The sequence below is a fragment of the Diadema setosum genome, chromosome 13 (assembly GCF_964275005.1).
Source record: "Diadema setosum chromosome 13, eeDiaSeto1, whole genome shotgun sequence".
Taxonomy (NCBI): Eukaryota; Metazoa; Echinodermata; class Echinoidea; order Diadematoida; family Diadematidae; genus Diadema; species Diadema setosum.
Window position 1 is genome coordinate 22,576,728 of NC_092697.1, and position 19,229 is coordinate 22,595,956.

Here is a 19,229-nt window from a genome sequence, read left to right on the forward strand (position 1 = left end):
CTGTTAAAGTGGCCCAAGGCTGGAGCAAGGCACACAGATGACCCTTCAGTTGATGGCACGGCTTTCTCCTAGGAGGAGGATGACAATGCTTAACCCTCAGACTATCATACTTTCTTAGCAATTGACCAATTTTCAGCTGGTTTGGCTGTGTCCCATCATGCTATGCCCTTATAAATTCCCATCATGTTTAAAAACAATTTCAAAGTTGGCTTTATATAGAGACAATGAGGTGTCATTTTTTCTGATGAGCATGGCTTACTCATCTTTTGGAGACTTATCTTTTCGTCTGGATGGAGTGCGACAAAAGTTTTCTGCACGGAGTGAGTTAAAGGAGCCAAGCTTGTCTGTGTCTGGTTTGTTTACACTTCTATGCCAGCTTCTTTGCCTGTTTGCCCCAGGGTAATGCTTGTCTCAGATTCTGTCAGAGGTCAAGCCAAGAAGGTCACCTAAGGTTGATGATGAGAACAACCCCCCCCCCCCCCCATTCCTTCTGAAAATGGCAGCCTCAGAAGTTATCATGCATCTACGTAGTGGTACCATTACTTTAGTGTTTATCACAAGTTATCAAAGGTTTTGGAATTAGTATAGCATTATCTCATTTGAAGGTAGTAATGAACAGGTAATTACGATAAAAAGCAACATTGCGCATATGATATCCACCACATTTTTTTTTCATGTGTCAACATTGTTTCTAATGCCACAAGAATTACAGCAAATTAATGTTTTGTGCATTACCCCCCCCAAAAAAAAATAATAATAATAAAAATAAAAAAGTTCATATCATCAAACCTCCGAAGATCAAGACACCATGCATACCCTGCACACACACAAAAATAGATTAAAGAGAAGAAAAAGGCACGGGAGAAAAAGATCAGAACTTCATATCTACTCCTGATAGCAGTAATCTCTTTTATTATTTTTTCTTCATAATCTAGCAGATGAGTACATTGTTTACTCTGATTACTTTTAAAGAGGAGCAGGCAAGGAAGATGTGGTGGAAGTCAACAAATGGAGAGTGGACCCTTCACTACTCTTGACCTTTAATTGCGGGTGGAAGCACCATTGATTAGGGAGACGAGCGTTGATCCCCCATCACTCCCCACTTGCAGTCCCCAAAGAAGGCAGTGGGGATTAGGGCAGAGGAATCCGGCAAAACACAGTGGGGGATCATCCAACCACCGTCCCCCTCTCTGTGGCAGGGGGCTTGTTGGCTGGTGTGAGAGACCGACCCTGTTTGACGGGAGAAAGAGAGAGTACAAGTCAACCCCCTCACTTGACCCCCCCCCCCCACACACACACACACACATTCACCATGCACACACAGATACACAATGACACATCCAAGCAGAAATTTTGTGTGCTCCTGCCAGAAATAAACTTTGCATGGTAGTCTTGTCATACTCTCATTTCCATTTCTCTCATCATCAATATCAGTTGAATTAGTTGCACAATGTACACCAAGTATCACAGGGGATTCAATGACACAAAGGACACTAGACCTAAAGATATGTGGCAATGTTACCAATTGACAAATCTCCATCATGATTAGCAAGTTGAGATGAACCTGTTAAGAGAGGAGGAGGGGAAGTAAGGAAGGAGAGAAAGAGAGATGGTGGTGGTGGGGGGGGGGATGTGTGGTATAAGAAGTACAGCAGAGATGTGAAGCGTTAGAGGCATGCTGAGATGTTCAGTACTTGCCCTGAGGGATACTTCCCAGACATTGCTGGAAGTAAGGAAAAGGGGGATGGGCATAGGTGTAATTTGGTGTGTCACAGCTTAAAGGGACAGGCTAGCATCATGGGACAGAAAAGAAGGAAACCTGTTGCCACACTGTATGAAAAACATTTTTTTTTTTAAATATACATAATTAGAATTAAGTATATATTTGGATATGTGCATGTGATACTTACGTTTTACTAAGTTCTTGATGATATATATGTACATATGTGTATATATTTATATCATCACATAGGCACAAAAGAGTATTATATCATTTGGCATTTTTATTTGCTTTAGTGCCCCACTTCACAAAGAGAAAGAATTGTTTTAGTTGTGGTTGTTGTAATTGCCATCATTGCAGTCAAACCATGTAGGACTAATTGCTTATTTTCTATCTGTTGCCATTGTGACTGCCAATTGAGTATAATGCAATTATAAAGTGTTAAAAGAGACAATAGTAGAAGCATTTGGAATTTCCCTGGTACTTGTTATTAAGTAATGTTTTTTTAGTTTTCCTGTAAATGTGTCATGATATCAGGGAGGTAAATGAATTGTCTAAATAGGTCAGAACATCAAGTTCAGTGAACCAGTCTGTTCTTGCATAGTCAGTCGATGAAATACACAGCCTCTGTATTTCAACAAAACATCATTGTTATCATTTCAACTCTTGTCTAGTTAATGATCATTTTCAGCAGTTAATGACAGCAATTGGATAACACATGTTTGGGTAGTCAAGTGGACATTCACTTAAAAAGCACCAATGTATCCTATTTTGTTCTGTTCGTCTTATTGATGTGCCTATTTCTTGTAAAGAGCATGCATATTCCAAATAACTAAGTATCATAGTATGTTTGATATAGAATCTGTATGGAGCAGTTGGTGTATTAGAGTAAGGATGTTGAACAACAATATGTGTCATATTCTTTTTGTTTCATTTTTCCACAAGAGAAATGGCTGGATAGCCAATATTTAGCTGCACTAGCTGGTCTTTAACAGAGTCCAGTCAGGTGTGAGGTGGGACCACTTCATTGGGTTATGCACCCTGCTCTTTCCGATGAATGAATGAAGCAAGATCTTTTACATGCATGAGTTGTGACTCTTTCATACGAAACCTCCATTTTATATCCTATTCGAGGGACATGATGTTTCACCTCTTACTAGAGGGAATGGTATGATTACACAAAATGTTGCTCAGTTAGACTTGGGAATCGAACCAGGGTTCTTTGGATCTGGAGGCAGATGTGCTACCTGCTGAGCCAAATCACAGGAAACTCATCCTCATTCAAATCATGAGATATAAAACTGGGATAGACAAGTAGAAGTCCAAGTGAAAGGAAAATCTTCATGAAGTAATTCTCAAGGTGATAATAGCAGATTTCCATCCTTTGCTGTGAAGAAAAAAGAGGTCAAAATTAAAAACAACAGTTATGTTATCAGCTTTTATACTCTCAACTGCCCTTCTATTTTAAAGTCCCGAAACTAAAATCATACACCAGATATAAGGAACAACCCCCCCCAAAAAAAAAAAAAAAAAAAAAAAAAATGTGAGTATGGTATAGTGAGTGAAGTCTCACACATCTTGAAATGGGATATCCTTTATCTGGAGATGTACATAAGACATAGAAGAAATGACAAACATAGTTAATTATTTTGTGTGTCTGTGTATGTGTGTCTGTGTATTTGTGTGCATATGACATGGTATTGCAGTTTAGCCAAAGAACAAAGGATGAGGCATTAAGTGTTGCAGGTTGGTCGATGAGATGTAGAAGCTATGACAGCAGTGTACCACTCTCTTCTTTTAATCATTTCTTCTTATAGCTGCTTATAGCTTCTTATTACTACAATATTTCTTATTAGTGCTAACCACTTTTATCAAATGATTTTCCCAGGATTAGTGCCATTTCTATGTAGTTAATGAAGAATGTATAGCTATAACCATATTTTTGTTTGTTATCTGCCTTCAGGAAAAAAAAAAATATCCTGTAATAGTTGTTCTCCTTTCATTTTTCTTGCTATGACTTCCCAGGGGGAATCCAGCTGCTTGTGGAAAGAAGTTAGATTTTGATATAGATACCACTATTTTGTTAATAAATCCCTTTACTCGGTGAGTCATGGTTTATCGTGATTACTTTACCTCAGTTCCTGTGGTCAGAATTAGATCTGACCACCCTTCCCTTTACTATGACTGACCAATTGTATCCTTTCCCTATGACCAAGCCTGTAGAGACCAGTGGATTCAGGAAGAAGGTCATTGACATCTAGATGGGCTGTTTGCCACCTCCCATCTCACCACTTTGTGAAAGACAAAGATGCGCTCCTCACCGTAATCCCTGCTTTGGGCATCATACCAAGCTTTTTATTTGGTAGGACTAGTGAATCCACCTGTTGTAGATTTAGAATTATGTTTCTCTTCATAATTTCTGAATACTTTGGTAGGACAGTGCAAAAAAGCCGAGGGATTTCAGAGATTTGCCAATGTATAAACCATCCAAGAGATTTATAAATCGCAGGATGAGAATTTTTGTTAAGATGGAATTGTTACCCCTAGATAGCAATAACTGTATGCTTTGTGTTGCTGGAATCTGACATGATTTTGCAAATGCTTTAATCAACAAGAAACTTGGTTGAGATATTGGAAAATAAATGCAAATCTGTTTATATCTTTTATCACTGGCTTAAGAGTCAAAATTACAAATTTCCTCAGGGTTGTTTTCTTTTGACGCAAATGATTTTTACATATGACGCCAACTGTCCACTTATACAACTTGGTCACATCAATAATGCAACTTGCTTGTAATGTTGATAGAATGACTTGATGTTGTGAGAGTTACTGTTATTATTATTATTTTTTATTATGATTATGATGATTATTGTTAATATCATAGTCATTTTTGTTTATTTGATCAGATAAGGATCATATACATATCATAAGCATAAAAACATAAAACAAAAACTAGAGTGAACATACAGAATGATACTCTGTACTATACATGTAACACAAAATGATAGAGGTAAAGATGGTGACAACATGTGGGTCAGGGCACACAAAAGTAAAGACATTTACTATTGCCCATAGACATGTGAACCTACACATATTGCCCTCAATGAATATCAATAAGATACATTCAAATTACAGACTAGTGTAAACAAATTTAACTTCAAATATTGTATCATTGATTGTACCATAGGTTATAAGCTGTATCACAAACTCCCACTTTCTCTGCCGTTAATCAAAATCCTTTTCTTCTTTTATAGGTGGCTTATCCATGAAATGGTAAGACATACCAACTTTGTAAATGAATTTACATAGAGAGAAATCTTGAAACGTTAAATATGTATGATACAGGAGATACAGTTTGATCATTAGCACACAGTAGGAACCTACAATATTGTCAATGGGCAGAGATACTTGCACACATGGAGTAAGATGTCTCCTCAGCTGATTCAACCCTTTCATCACCAGTCCAATAAGGTCAATGTACTGGAGACTGATAAGACATGAAGTGGACAAGACATTTTGGCATTTATGTTCCCGTCTGAGGCATTCCTTACTCTTCAAGATGAGTGGTAGCCCTGTCCTAGGTGATGTACCTAAATCAATATTTGACTTTGTTTTATGGAGTCATTGCAAGTGGATGACTTCAATAAATCCCTGCACCTCTGTTAATTTGATCTCTCCATGTGACCTTTGCTCTCTCCCCCAGTTATATTCTTAATTAAATTGAAAGATATTGTTGCTAATTCATAATTATCATGGTGTTCCTTTTTTTCAATCATTTGTGGTGTTATTCCAAAGGTTCATGAATTTGAAAATAAAATGAGATTCATTATTCAGAAGATTCATAATTCAAAAATATTAGATAAAGTTCGTTAATCTGAAATGAAAAGAAGATGCATACAACAGAACCTTTGGAGTGACAAACCTTATTTTGTTTCAGATTAACAAACCTTTAGAATAACAAACCTTTTTTTTTCATTTTTGAATTAATGAACCTTTGTAATAATGAACCTTCAGAATAATGAACTGTAACCAGAAATAAGTAGGTGATAACATATTTATGTGCATATTTGAATCTATAAACCAGTATCTTATTGCAAAATTTGCATAGCTTTTACTCCCCCCCCCAAAAAAAAAAAAAAAAAAAAAGAGGAAAAACTAAGACATTCAATTGCTGTATGTGATTAGACAATACCTTTGTTGCAGCATAATTTCTCACACAATTAAGTGCTTTTTGGCAAGAGCAATTCTTTAAATTTTAGATAATAATCAAGGTTGCATACTCTGATGAGAGTAGCTGGTACTTACATTTTAAATGTTTGCAATAAAGGAAAAACAATCTAAATGCTTGTTGGTAAATTATTAAAAAAAATACTGGCTATGAGTGATCAGCTAGTTGCAAGAGGTTTAGGTTAAGACAGAAACAAAGCATTGTTCATTTCATTTGGTTTTCTGCCTATCTGCCTTGGCATTGACCGATTGAAGACTGATGGACTTGATCAAGCTCAGCTTGGACCACTCTTCCCCTCAGACTTCAAACATCTTCATAGCGATGATTAAGCTTCCCTCCCCACCAATCCTGCATTTTCCCTTTGTATCGATGGTGGACTGGAGCCTCCAAAGAGGCTACTCTGAGCCGAGTCAACGGGCTCGGCTCGGGCGAGGGGGCACTCTTGCGGCGGCCTACATAAATGCTAGTGATTGCAGCAATCAATCAAAGTCTCATGCAATCTATTTCTTCCATCCTGCCTCCAACGTCAGTATCACCTGCTGAATTCAGCCACACAAAAGAAAAGGTCATGCATTCTATCTGGCCCATTGCCTAGGAGAGGTGGTTCTCCTACTCACACCCCTCCCCTACTCAACAGAAAAAGTTTTGTTTTGCTGTCAATATGTATTTAAGACTATGCACAAAACACCTGTTTGATTCTGATAACACAAATACAAGCACACTTGAAGGGAATATTGACAAATCATAAGACCAAGAGAGCTGATGTAAGACAACTTTTTGCCTTGTTTGTGATATTTCTTTAAAAATAATCAGAATGTTATCTGATAAGAAGGCCACTACCTCAGTTTAGTGTACACTGCATTGTTGTGCTTCTAATCCATAATTTGATGGGGTATGTAATTGAAAATATGTCATTTACCTTTAAAAAAACCCAACAACAACAAAAAAAAAGAAAAGTATATGTAGGTAAGCTATAAGTATTAGTGCAAGGATTTCATGAATTGTTTGTTGCACAGGCAATACAATGACACTTTCGTTACATTTTTTTTTTGTCGTGCATATCCTTTTATAGAATGGGTATAGCGAGAATCCTGCGATCTCATTGGTCGAGAGCTATGTGTTGATTTTTACTGGCCGCACGTTGAGTCACAGTGGTAAACACGTTATCGCGCACTTGTAGCAAGAGTACGCGTACTTGTAACAAAGATTCGCGCACTAAGCAAGCGTTCACGCACCCAGTACGAGACGCCTATTGGCTAAAACAACCATGCATCAGTATTTACTGATGCATGGCTGGCCGTGCGTCCAGTAAAAACTGATGCATGGTTTGTGTATGCCAAGCCAAAAGGAAATGCATCCAGTAATTTTGTCATCGGGTAACACGATAGAAAAATGGGTTTTTGGCAGCAAGAAAATTACCCATTCTATAAATCAGATGACGCACATGTCTTTTCATGCGTCAGTCGGAATATAGTGTGCATGCGGTAACTATGGAATTTAGCCTAAACCCACTCGGCTTCGCCTCGTGGGTTAAGCATTCCATAGTTACCTTATGCACACAATTCCGACTGACGCACTCAGACCTGTGCGTCATTTGTATACTGGAACACACACGGGAGCACAATAGTATATTAATAATACAATAAGGTATCAACAGCCATGCAGAGTTATTAAGCACATGAGAACAACAAGTGCATGACAAAGCTATATCCAAGAGCTTTAGCAATTTTGATTATCACCACGCTTTTATCAGAAGACATAAATTTGATGCAGGGAGCAGTTTAGAAAAAAAAAAAACAATAAATGTCAATTCATATTTACTGTAAAATAAAAAAATAAAAAAATAAAAAAAAAATAGTGCATGAAACTCTTTCAAATTTTGTGAGGAGCCGAGACTGGCAAAGTAAAATGCATATACAAGTGTTATTTATTACATAATGCATTGAAAACCAGTGGTGATTCATGGAAGTTACATACTATGAAAAATGTGAATGTTTCCTAGTTTTACAGTATGTTAAGCTAAATTGTAAAATAAGTTAATGATCTTTAGACTGATTGTAATCATTTAAGACACATTGAAAAGATAGTATTTGCCTTCTGTCTCTATGTAATGCTACATTTACCCAAACCTGTTCCCAGCGTAGGCAATCACGTTTCAAGCCACCATGACCAACATGCTGTGGACGTGAGACAATGTGTACACATAACATTAAAAAGAATTTGCTAACACTCACTTTTTATAACACAGTGGGAAGCAAGTCAAGATAATAAAGACAGTCTTTTGACTCAATATTTAAAGTGCAAGAAGAATCCAATTTGATATGGGAATTGCCTAAGGTGGAGATATCTATCAAAAGGGTTCATAATGCTGAAAAATGTTCATTTGTGACTGTGGTATACACCTATTTCTCACCAACCTACTCCATTTTCAATTCATGTCTCTCTTATCTGTTTCTCAATCTCTCTCTCTCTCTCTCTCTCTCTCCTTCTATCTCTTGGCCCTTATTCGCTATCCCTTTCTGAACTTTTTTTTTTTGGTGCATTTCTTGAAATATAATTTGCTTATCACTGCTGTATTTTTTTGAAACATCTGTCTGATGTGTGGTATGATCTCAAATGTACTTGAGATATATGGTGTAAGATATGAAGAGTTTGTGTGCAAAAACCGATAAGTCCATTTTTGAAAATTTCGAAGTACGGTCTCTGTCATAAAGTACAAAATAATACCTTTTAAATGATATATTGGTCACTACACATAAAGGTACATATTTGAAGTTATGGTCAAAATAAGCAAAAATTTTCTTATTCTTCTCCATTCTTCTCTTTATTTTTCTTGACCTTTAATCCCAAATATCTCCATTTGGCAAATATGGACTTATCGGTTTTTGCAAACAAACTCTTCATATGCAATTTCTTATGTATCTTTGTGTCGACATCCTATGCTTTTCACTTTATCTTGGTGTATTCATAATACTGTATTAGATCTTTTGAGATTTTTTTCTTGCATACTGTAGTAGTAGTAGTAATAGCCCTGTCTAAGCTACTCCAGCTTTGTATTGCAGCTAAAAGTGGCAAGCTTCACCTGACTTCAAAGCATTATACTATAATAGCCTTCAAAGGACTATCCTTTAGATCTTATAGATGAATTTGGTGAAGTAAATGTGAAGGTCAGAACATCACTGAGTTGGGATCAAAAACAATTTGAGGGGTTAATAAAGATTGATTTTATCACACCTAGGGAATATCTAACAAGTCTCTGAATAAGAAGACTCAGACATTAGACTCATCATTGCCAGTTTCAGTGGAGAAAAACAATTATCTCAAGTTTTTCACTGTCATGTTTTCCTTTTTTCTTTTTTTCTTTTTTTTTACTTCAGTGCTTTCTTAACATGGTATGTGATAAGCTGGTAGAGAAAAGGGAGAGATTTCCAGATTTCCAGATACCACTGCTGTTCTGTGAGGGATGCTTACATGTACAAGAGCCCATTGATGACTCAAATATTTTTTTCCTCTTTACTGCTGCAACCCTCGGGCAAGAATTTGTTCAGTGAGGGGTGGAGTAAGAGCACTGGCCTTGGCCGCAAGATGGAAGTGATGAAGATTGGATGAGAGTTAAATCAGGAGTTGATGGTTTCATGGGAGACCTGTGCCAAGATGGGCCAACAGTCCTAGCAGGGGAGTGTAATGGTCCAGCGATTCTTGATGCAAACTCAAGGAGGTGCTGCAGAGGAACCATGTGATTTGGAGGATGGCAGTGGCCTTGGTAGATGAGGAGATTATGGCGAGGGGATGGTATGGTATTCAGGAATCTTGCTTGTGAAGTTTTCTTTGAGGACTGCATTAGTTTAGAATAGGTTGGTGTCACTGAGGATGGAAAATATGATAATGACAATCATACTGATATGTGCTGCATCGAGATTACAGGTTTGCAGCCAAGAAACAGAAATGACGTTACCTCATGTGCACTTTCCCCACTCACTACATCACATGTCAGATATTGTGAAAGTCGATTATAATTTGAATCACTTAGTTGCCAAGAGTTTCCAGAGTCACTCATATAAAGGATATACGTTGGATAGGATATCATCATAAGATGTATTCACATACAAAAATTGCACTAAATTTAATGCATACACTTCTTTGTGTATCCTTTTGTATTTATCACTGTTGTTTTTCTTTTTTCAATGACTCCTTTTAAAGGGTTCAATGTAAGACCTGTTTGCCATTGGTATGCCCATTACAGACTACTTTTTTTTTAAAGAGTACATTAAATAACTCAGAAAATGCAAGGAGATCTGTTTATGTTGTTTAGAGCCTGCATAAGGTAGCAATATATTTCATCAAAGACCAAAAGATGGATGTACATATGGCCAAGACTCAGCTGCAAGAACTAGTGCAGACTTCCCAGAAGTACCTATTTGGATTGATCCACCGTTGAGCAGTTATACCTGTTGAGCCATTACAAATGATTTCAACCGGATTGAGCCATGGTAGTTGGCTACAAATGGGACCTAACCCATGAATCTTACTGGAGACCATCTTGATATAGGTTTATTTTCTGTTGAAGTTATTGAGATGAGTGCAGTCCAAGTCAAACCAGTGACAGAAGGAAGTTTGCGGTCAAAGGGTCTTGGCTGTCGGTAGGATATAAGAAAAAAAAAAACGCAGTCATCTAAAAAGACCACTGTGGAAAAGGGTCTCCTGAGTATCTAATGGAACCATGAATTCAGTGGTTAATGATGGGAAAAATGGGCGAAAAAAGTCATTCACAGTTGACCACTTCTGTCCCATATTGCTGTGTGCCAGAACACGACCACCAGAAACTTGATCTGTAATGTATTCGGCTACAAAGCTGTGAGAGAGAAAACTGATTACAGAGAGATGGATTTGATGTCCCCCTGCCCCATTTGCATTTTGGTGGAATCCGAATTTGAAGAGCCAACCCCCATTTTTCCCCCGGTTGTCCAGAATAAGAGTACTTTGATGAGGGACCGTGTTGGGTTGTGTCAGTGGATACGAGGCTCACCCATTCATGGGATACAGCACTCAGTTCAGTAATCATATCCTAAATTGATTCAACACCAAATCTGATTTGTTGCAAATCAGAACTGAGGCCGGAGAATTGGACGCTATGTGATGTTCCCTCCCGGCTGCCCATTGTCGTTTTTTTGAAACTGCCACTGCGATATCTGTCGGCATTGCAATGAATGCGTTTATTTGCAATTCTTCTCTCAGCGGTCCTAGTCATTTTGGTGTTGTCATAAACTCTTGAAAACAAGCGCCCCCATCCATTACTGCCATTCCATCTCATTTTCTACTTCGGTAATGCATGGAGGAGGAGGAAAAAGGAGAAGGAGAGAAAATGGGCAGGATGACTTGGTGGAAATGGACGTGCAAACATTATCATGAGTATGCATGCTTTAGGGTTGATCTCACTCACCCCATTTTTGCATGGGATGCATCCCAGTTCTCCTTCACTAAAAAAAAAAAAAAAAAAAAAAAGTTTCATTATTCTGTCTTCCTTGTCTCTTTCTCTCTTCCTCCACCTCTCTCCTTCTCTCTCCCTTAAACAGAAGGAAAGAGTCAATTTCGAGTGAGATACAAACCTGTGTTATTTGCATGGAATGCAGGGCGATCCAATATTCGCGCCCTAGGTATGGGAGAAGGAACAGTGTGACACCATGATTACATCGGAGCTTGGAATGAGACACAATGACCTATATTCAGCAATGGGGGGGGGGGGGGGGGAGGGGAGCCGGCTAGGAGTAGGGTTTGCTTCATACATACACTAGTGAGTTCATGACCTGCCTTTTGCTGTGCGAGTTTGCGGTTCAGGCTTTAAATTTGTCAATACATGTTCAGCCCAACCCATTACTGTATGACATAACTATAAAAGATATTGTAATAGGTTGATGACACACATACTTCCTCAAAGCAGTAAAAACAGAGAAATACATACATTTAAAGAATGACAAATGCTTCTGTTCCGAATTATATACCTTCAGGGGCGGATCCAGAAAATTTGTTAAGGGGGGGCGCAAAGAATATTTTTGGTGCTACTTCTGGGTTTCATCTCTTTTTTTAAAATTTCTTTTGTTTTAACAAAAAATAAAGAGGGGAGCCCCCAATGCGCCCCCCCCCCCCTGGATCCACCACTAACCTTTGAGAAGCAGTTTATATTTAACTATCACTACAATATAAGATAATGGGATGTGATAATTGTGAAGAATGGCTTCAACAGGCTTTGTGCAACAAAGAGATAAAGGGAAGACGGAGGAATTCCATGTAAGCATAACAACTTTAAGCTTATTTTTTCATAGTGTTTCAAAATAATCAAGTAGAAGGAATGACTTTCATTGCTGATGTCTCAAAGCTCCTTGAATGACAATGATGATGATTAAGAAGAGGTCATCTTTATGTCATTTCTTTTATCTATTATGAGGTGTGCATAGTGTTCATGTTTATTAGTAGGTGTATTTCGAGTTTTTGCCAATTGGAATTTGAGGATGGTTTTAAAGAATCACAGTGTTTGTCTTTTTATTGTATGCTGCTGTTGGATGCTTGGAAGCTATTCTCATAATCTACTCTGCAGAATCTATTTGATCTGACCACTTTTTCCAGTAGATGCATTGATACAGGTCAGACGTCTTCTTAGAAAGATGTGTCATATGAAAGAGAGAAAGTGAGAAAGAATTTGAAAAAAACAAACAAACAAAGAAATTGTAGTTTTTGATGTGTCCTCCACTTTGATGTTAACCGCTCGTCTAAAAACTGAGAGTGCCTCACTGGACATTGATACGTTCTGGTGTACTTTGCCTTTACCTCATACTGCTAGCTTGTTTTTGAGTTGTTGTTTGTTTTTCTTTCAGTTCTTGCTTACAGGAACATCCATCAAGATCACAGAGTCCTTAGAAGGCTGGACTTTGAAAGCTATCTTTGTGGATACTTACAGTCTGACCAAGTAAGTTTGAGATTAGCCAACAGTGAAGTTTTACAAGCTTGCCCAGTTTATATCAAATTTTAGTCACAGAGAACATTGCGAGAACCTGGTACACACTTTATACTTGCTTATTTGGTACTGAAATATCGAGTTAAGTCCCAGGTTTAAAATGAAATATCTAATTTTCAAAGGTGAAACAAATTTTTAGTTTGATTCAACACAAAGTGGGCTGTGGGAAAAAGATATTGACTTTGTCATTATAGCCGATGTTATTAAGCTTTGTCTTAACCCTCTCGCAACCACCACTTACAAAATGTCATGGACATTGTCTGCACTGCGTGCTGGCACTGATAATGAACAGGTTTAAAAATTACAGTGACATCATATCACAGCTAATGCCTTACATTTCCTGCTTTTACCTTGAATGCCTCACTTCTTTCTCTGTGTTTTTTTTTTTTTTTTTACTACATACAAGTATTATCATTTATTTAAGAATTCTTATAAATAAATCAAATCAAAATTTTCTGACAATTTTGCAAATGGTTAGATTTGTGAGAGTGGAGTATAGTAATGAAGGGAGGGATGTTCGCATGCACGTCACATTCAACATCTGGATCAGAGTAAATATTTTGCATATTGTTAATTTGTTAATAGCACCAGTGTCACAAAATTTTAGAAAATAAAAACCTTGTGAAATATATGGCATATACAGCATCTGACTTCTTCTCTTCCTGTTTTTGTGTTTGTGTGTTTCCATGAAGGTATGTAGCATGCTTGGTAGTCAGCCTCTGTACCATCACTTTGTTTTTATGTTTCTCTTTCTTCTTGTCTTATTTTCTTTCCTCTCTTGCTCTCCCACTCTCTCCCATTCTCTCCCTCATTTTTTTTTTTTTTTTTTTGGGGGGGGGGGTCCTATGTGGTGTCAACTTGGTGCTTCCTTGATGTATTACTTGTTGTGTTGTGGGATTAAGTTTGACAAGAAAGCCTGCCATGGGCTGGATCCACTGCCAAGCCAATTTTTGAGATAACAAAGAAAGTCTAGACACATGTCTGAGTGTCAGATGAAGAACATCTGTGGAAGGTGAGATGTTGCTTAATGCAAAGGATTTTATGGAATGGTTTTGATTTGGCTCCGGATCGATACAATGGTGCAGAACGACAGGCCAGAGAAAACAGAACCGAACAAAGAGGTGATAGGACCCCGGTTGTACGGCTGTAGCTCCGCTTGGCATTCGGGAGTGCGACGTGAAACTCACACCGTGCTTGAAACCAAATCCGCTAAATGAGAGTGATTGAATTGCGAAACATTGCATTATTGAATTGAACTGTTGCACATTAGATTGGGGGTAAAGAAGACACTGTGTGGGTAATTACCTTGTTAATCTGCTGCAGAGTATCGCGTGCACCCTCCCTATTGTTAGTCTTGCTTCAATACATATTTACGTGTTCTTGCTTTAATGATATCATTTGTCATATTACTTGAAGTGAAGGAATGCATGGTTGACTTGATATAAACCATCATTCTTTACAGTACTGGAATGTCTTTTGGAAAATATTACCATTAGCTAAGCAGTTGAGCTTGATGGAAAAAAGAAAACAGAAATAAATTTTGCATTCAACAGATTGAAAATAGAAGCTCATGTTACTGTTTGAAGTCCTTTTTATATATTTTTAGTTTGTGCTTTTCAAAAAAATATTTTGTGTTTTTTGTGACCATTCTTGATATAGAATCTGGTTAATTTTTCATGAAAAGAAAGGTAACTTACTGGCTGGTCAGACATGCCAGGAAACGCCAGGGTTTTGATCAAGACTACTGGTGTTGGTTGCAGGGTGGACACAGTAATCCCCGCCAGTTAATCCATACCTCTGTATTGATCTGTGGGATGCCTTGTGGCAGAGTTTTGGCATGCCTTATTCTAGCATTCCCCATCAGCTGCCAGGAGCCACTTTCTTATTGTTCTTTTCTCTTCAATTCAGTGATTTCAAACTGGAAGGAAGAAAGGGAATTGGGGGAAGGAAAACTGTGTCTCAGTTCAGGTTCAGTTCACCCCTCATAGTTTTTGCTTGATCTTTAAAAAGAAAGTTAGAGGAGGAAAAAAAACACTTTGTGGAAGAAAAAGACTGAAAACCAATGAGAGTATCTGAAAACTTATTTCATTAATTTGACAGTGTATTAGGCTCTGCACTGTATGTTGAAATTTTGTCAGTTTTCATCTTGCCTTGTCTCCTCTCTTCTCTCTCTTATATCTATTTTCCTTTATTTCTGAAAATTTCCTTCCTTCAATGTGTATAGACACATTACTTTTGTTATGTGATATGCAATATTATGGTTTATTGGTATTATAATCATCTGTCCCAATGAATCCAAAGGTGTTGATGTTATATGTGTGGGTGCAAATGTGTGAAATTAATTAAGCATGCACACACACACATACACACACACACATGAACAAACACATGCATGCACACATTTGCATGGATGTGCACATGATGATAGAAAAGGAGAAGGGTGGTAGATCAAGAAAATGTACTTGTGCTACATAAATACATCTAATAATCTCAGCTGCAATATGTTAAATTGCAAGGACATTGGTTCTCCACAGATTTAACTTTGTTCAATGCACTCAGTCAGAAGTCTATGCAAATGTATGCAGAAACAAATACTGGCAGTGTGACATTTGTTGTTGTTGTTGTTGTTGTTTTGCAAATATGTTTTCTGAGGGATAAGAAAAGGGAAAAAAGGGTGAGCATCTGTGGAGATAATCTAACAATGACATTTGAGAGATAGAGAGAGTCAACAATCATGGTGTGTATTTTTTTTTATTCTTTTTTTTTTGGCAATGGGGGCATTGGATTACATTGTATCTAATGTTGAGGACAATGGGATTAGAACACTTCTAAATATGTTAGGGTGGTTACCTAAATGATACTGTTTCCATATCAGCTGACTGTTCTCATTTTCTTTTGAAAGAGGCTTCATTTGACCCTATATTACTATTTTTGTCAACACTTGCTAATAGTAATGTATGGGAATGGGTGAAAATTCCTCTTTTTTTTTACATTATTTTTCCCAATTCCTCCTATTTCCTGAATTTTGGGGTTGGCAGGTATGTGTTTCTCAATACATGATATATGAATATTCTGTCATGACAAACAACTTGTTATGGAAATTTGAAGCTGAACAAATCATTTCTCTGCAAAGTGATTAAGCATCATTTTGTGTCCTCCACCAGCAATGTGTGTGCACCTGTTTGAAAATGTTTTCACCGCCAGCAATGCAGTGTGGCCAGCGACGGCGAGGGATGGACATCGTTGGGAAGGTCTTGAAGGAATGACCTTCAGAGACTGTAGGATGCACGAGACACAAGCACTGGACCGTGCTGACAGTCCTACCTACAGCAGTCCTAATCTTGTGTTTCTTTTGCTTTTCATCAGTTTGCGAGAGATTGTGGCATTCCTCCCACCATTCACCATGCAACCTCCTTTTTTATATACTTCTAGAATTGAAATGTATGTAGTGTTTTCTGCCTGGCTGCACACTCCACGAGAACGGCTTCTCTCCCGTTTCTGCCTCACCGCACCTTCCTCATCACTGCAACAACAGTTTGGTTGATTCGAGAGGAAAGGTCAGGCTATTTTGGAGTGGAGCTTCTTCCCCTGAAGAAAACATCAGAAAGCAGACACAGGGAAGAAATCAATGATGACTGAATTTATGAATAATTAAAATTCGAACACTTAGGTGCATCTTACAGCATTAATAAGAGAGATGCACAGGACTACACACACAAGACAAAAAAGCACCAGTGTGGGGAAAGATATGTAAAAAGTAAGGCAAGAGAGCAGAAAAGGAATCGAAGTTAACACAACAGAAAGGAGAGAAAGAGAGGAAAGTTATTATACATATAAAGTTGAGAGAACAGAAAATTAGATGATGAAGTCGGACATGTGTAAGCTATAAATAGAATTAAGGAAGATGAATATCAGTTAAAACCAATCCTTTAGGTAGGTTTGAAATTTACTCATTTAAACTTGTACTGATGCAAGAATGTCATAACCAGAGTTGTTATCATTATTATCATTTTACAATGTGTACATCTTCAATGCAATTTTACTCACTGTCTACAGAAATCAAGGGTATCACCTGTGCAGTCTCGGAAGAGTGTTCTATTTTTCAAAAGCACAAGATTTCAACACTGATTTGTCCTGCTCAGATATCCTAAAATTTGTCAATCTTCTGGCAATTTGGCTATTTCTAGCCTTCATTGGAAACACATCTTCATTGTTTAAACTATCATTACATGTGATGTTCTCACAAGTTAAGTCTCACCTTAGGTGAGAAAGTAATAATCTACTGATGTCACATAACATCCTCCATCTATGAACTGTCACTTGTTATTAGATGTGCCTTGTGACTCTTGTATGATGCATTTTCTTTCAAATAGGTATCATCTCAACTGGAATAAAATCTAAAATCAATAACCTGGAGTGATTGCTCCTAGTATGTGATGATGATATCTGTAATGACAAAATATTTGTTACCTTTTAAAACTTCTCTTTTGTACTTCTGAAAGTAAAAAGCTCATATCATGTGCGAAGTATCTTGGATACTGTTAAAGGGGACAATCCACGAGATTGAAAAATAAAACAACAACCTACAAGAAATGTACTGATTCTTATCAAGCAAGTTTTATCTAATCCATGTTTTGAAAGAAATAAATCTTATAACATGCGAAAACCATCAAGCTTTTGTTCTAAGATTTTAAAATTTAATGGGCAAGGGAAACGAGAGATGACACAGCAGACTCACAATGGTCGATCAACATAGCTTGATCAACAGAACTTTCTCTAGTACACAACACATTTATGTACAATCCAGTGTACATGCATTTATGCACATTTCTCACTTGTTTACTGGTATAATCACCATTGTCTCCTGGGATTATTCTGCCTTGGATTGCTACCTGAGGGTGGACTGTGAGAACTTGCCAACGTACCAAGCGTTCAGTTGTTCAAATAGTCATTCTTCCGAACAGCACTGACACTCAACTCAGTTGGTATTGCATGTCAGTGGCCACAAGAACACCACATTGATACAATATGCCCTGCCGAGACTCTGTGCATAGCCTTCCCTGGTTGGGCCCACCAGCACGTAAGTTTTGTCCATATTCAGCATCGACAGTATTTGTGGTGATCGATGAAGTTGTTTCTCGCTTCTTTCTCAAAAGGCTCAGATTTATATTTTTGAAGTTCATGTTTATCGACCATCTCTGGAGCATATGCAGTGTCCACAACAAAAATATGAATCAATGTAATGAATGTACATGTAAAATATTTCTGGATGGAGACTCAGTTTCACAAAGACATTTGTAACATAGGATACACTCAGTGGTAGTTGTAGAAGCAACATGCTTCTATTCAGTCAATGTTTTGCACTGCCAATTAAGATAGTGAAACGATTACCATTTTGTATTAACATGAATTGTCATTATTGTCATAAAAACATATTTTATCAGTCATCTATCAATGTTAATTTTCATTTCATTTTATGTTTCTTATATTTACAAAATACAGGCATATATGAAGTTATGAGAAAAGGCATATAAAATTAGAATAGAAACTGAATTTTGCATGGATGGTTAGTGCCATTGAGTTAAGATGCTATTAAAGCTCAACACTTTATTTTGGATCACTGCCAGACAACCATTGTGAGTCTGCAATGTCACACTAGACCAATATTGTGGATACTTTCACAAATCTGGCTTAAACTTGTTAATTGATATTGAAATTGCAAAATAATGATTTAAGACACTTCTCTTGCATGTTTTTAGAGATCTAGGCACATTTTCAATGTATTGTAATTTATACTTACATGAAATAATTAGAGGTGGAAATCATCTGATGGTTTCATTGGCCACTCTAAATGCCAAAAGAGTACCACAGGGGAGAAATTACTTATTGTCCTCCTTTACATCTGGGCAACCAGAAAAGCCAAGTATGTGAAAAAATAGTGAAGTACATGAGACATTCAAAATCAAAATCAAAATGGATGGGTAAAGGATGACAGAGCAATTTCAGAAATGGAATAAGTTTCAGGTCAATACTGGATATGGGCATTTCATGAGGGCTTAAAGAGCTTTTCTACACCAGATACATTTTTTTTCTTTGATTATAAGAGTAGAATCAAGTGAAACAAATGAATAAAGTTTTATTCAAATCAGATCTTAAATCAGATCTTAAGTAGAAAGTAATAGAATTGTGAAGTTTCATATGTTCTTATAAAAGAGTGATTGTAGTCACAACCAAATATGCAGATTAGATGAGCTGATGATGTTCTTTTCTCT

General features: G+C 37.3%; 1 protein-coding gene across 1 annotated transcript in view; it reads left to right on the forward strand.

Annotated features, from left to right (window-relative positions):
* Positions 1-14,432, forward strand: part of LOC140236726 (uncharacterized) — an 86,169-nt gene extending 71,737 nt beyond the window's left edge. Inside the window, exons 11-12 of the mRNA XM_072316652.1 lie at positions 12,818-12,909; positions 13,860-14,432. Of these exons, the coding sequence (XP_072172753.1) occupies positions 12,818-12,909; positions 13,860-13,916 (149 nt within the window). The 3' untranslated portion in view covers positions 13,917-14,432. The remainder of the gene's footprint in view (positions 1-12,817; positions 12,910-13,859) is intronic.
* The last annotated feature ends 4,797 nt before the right edge of the window (positions 14,433-19,229 follow it).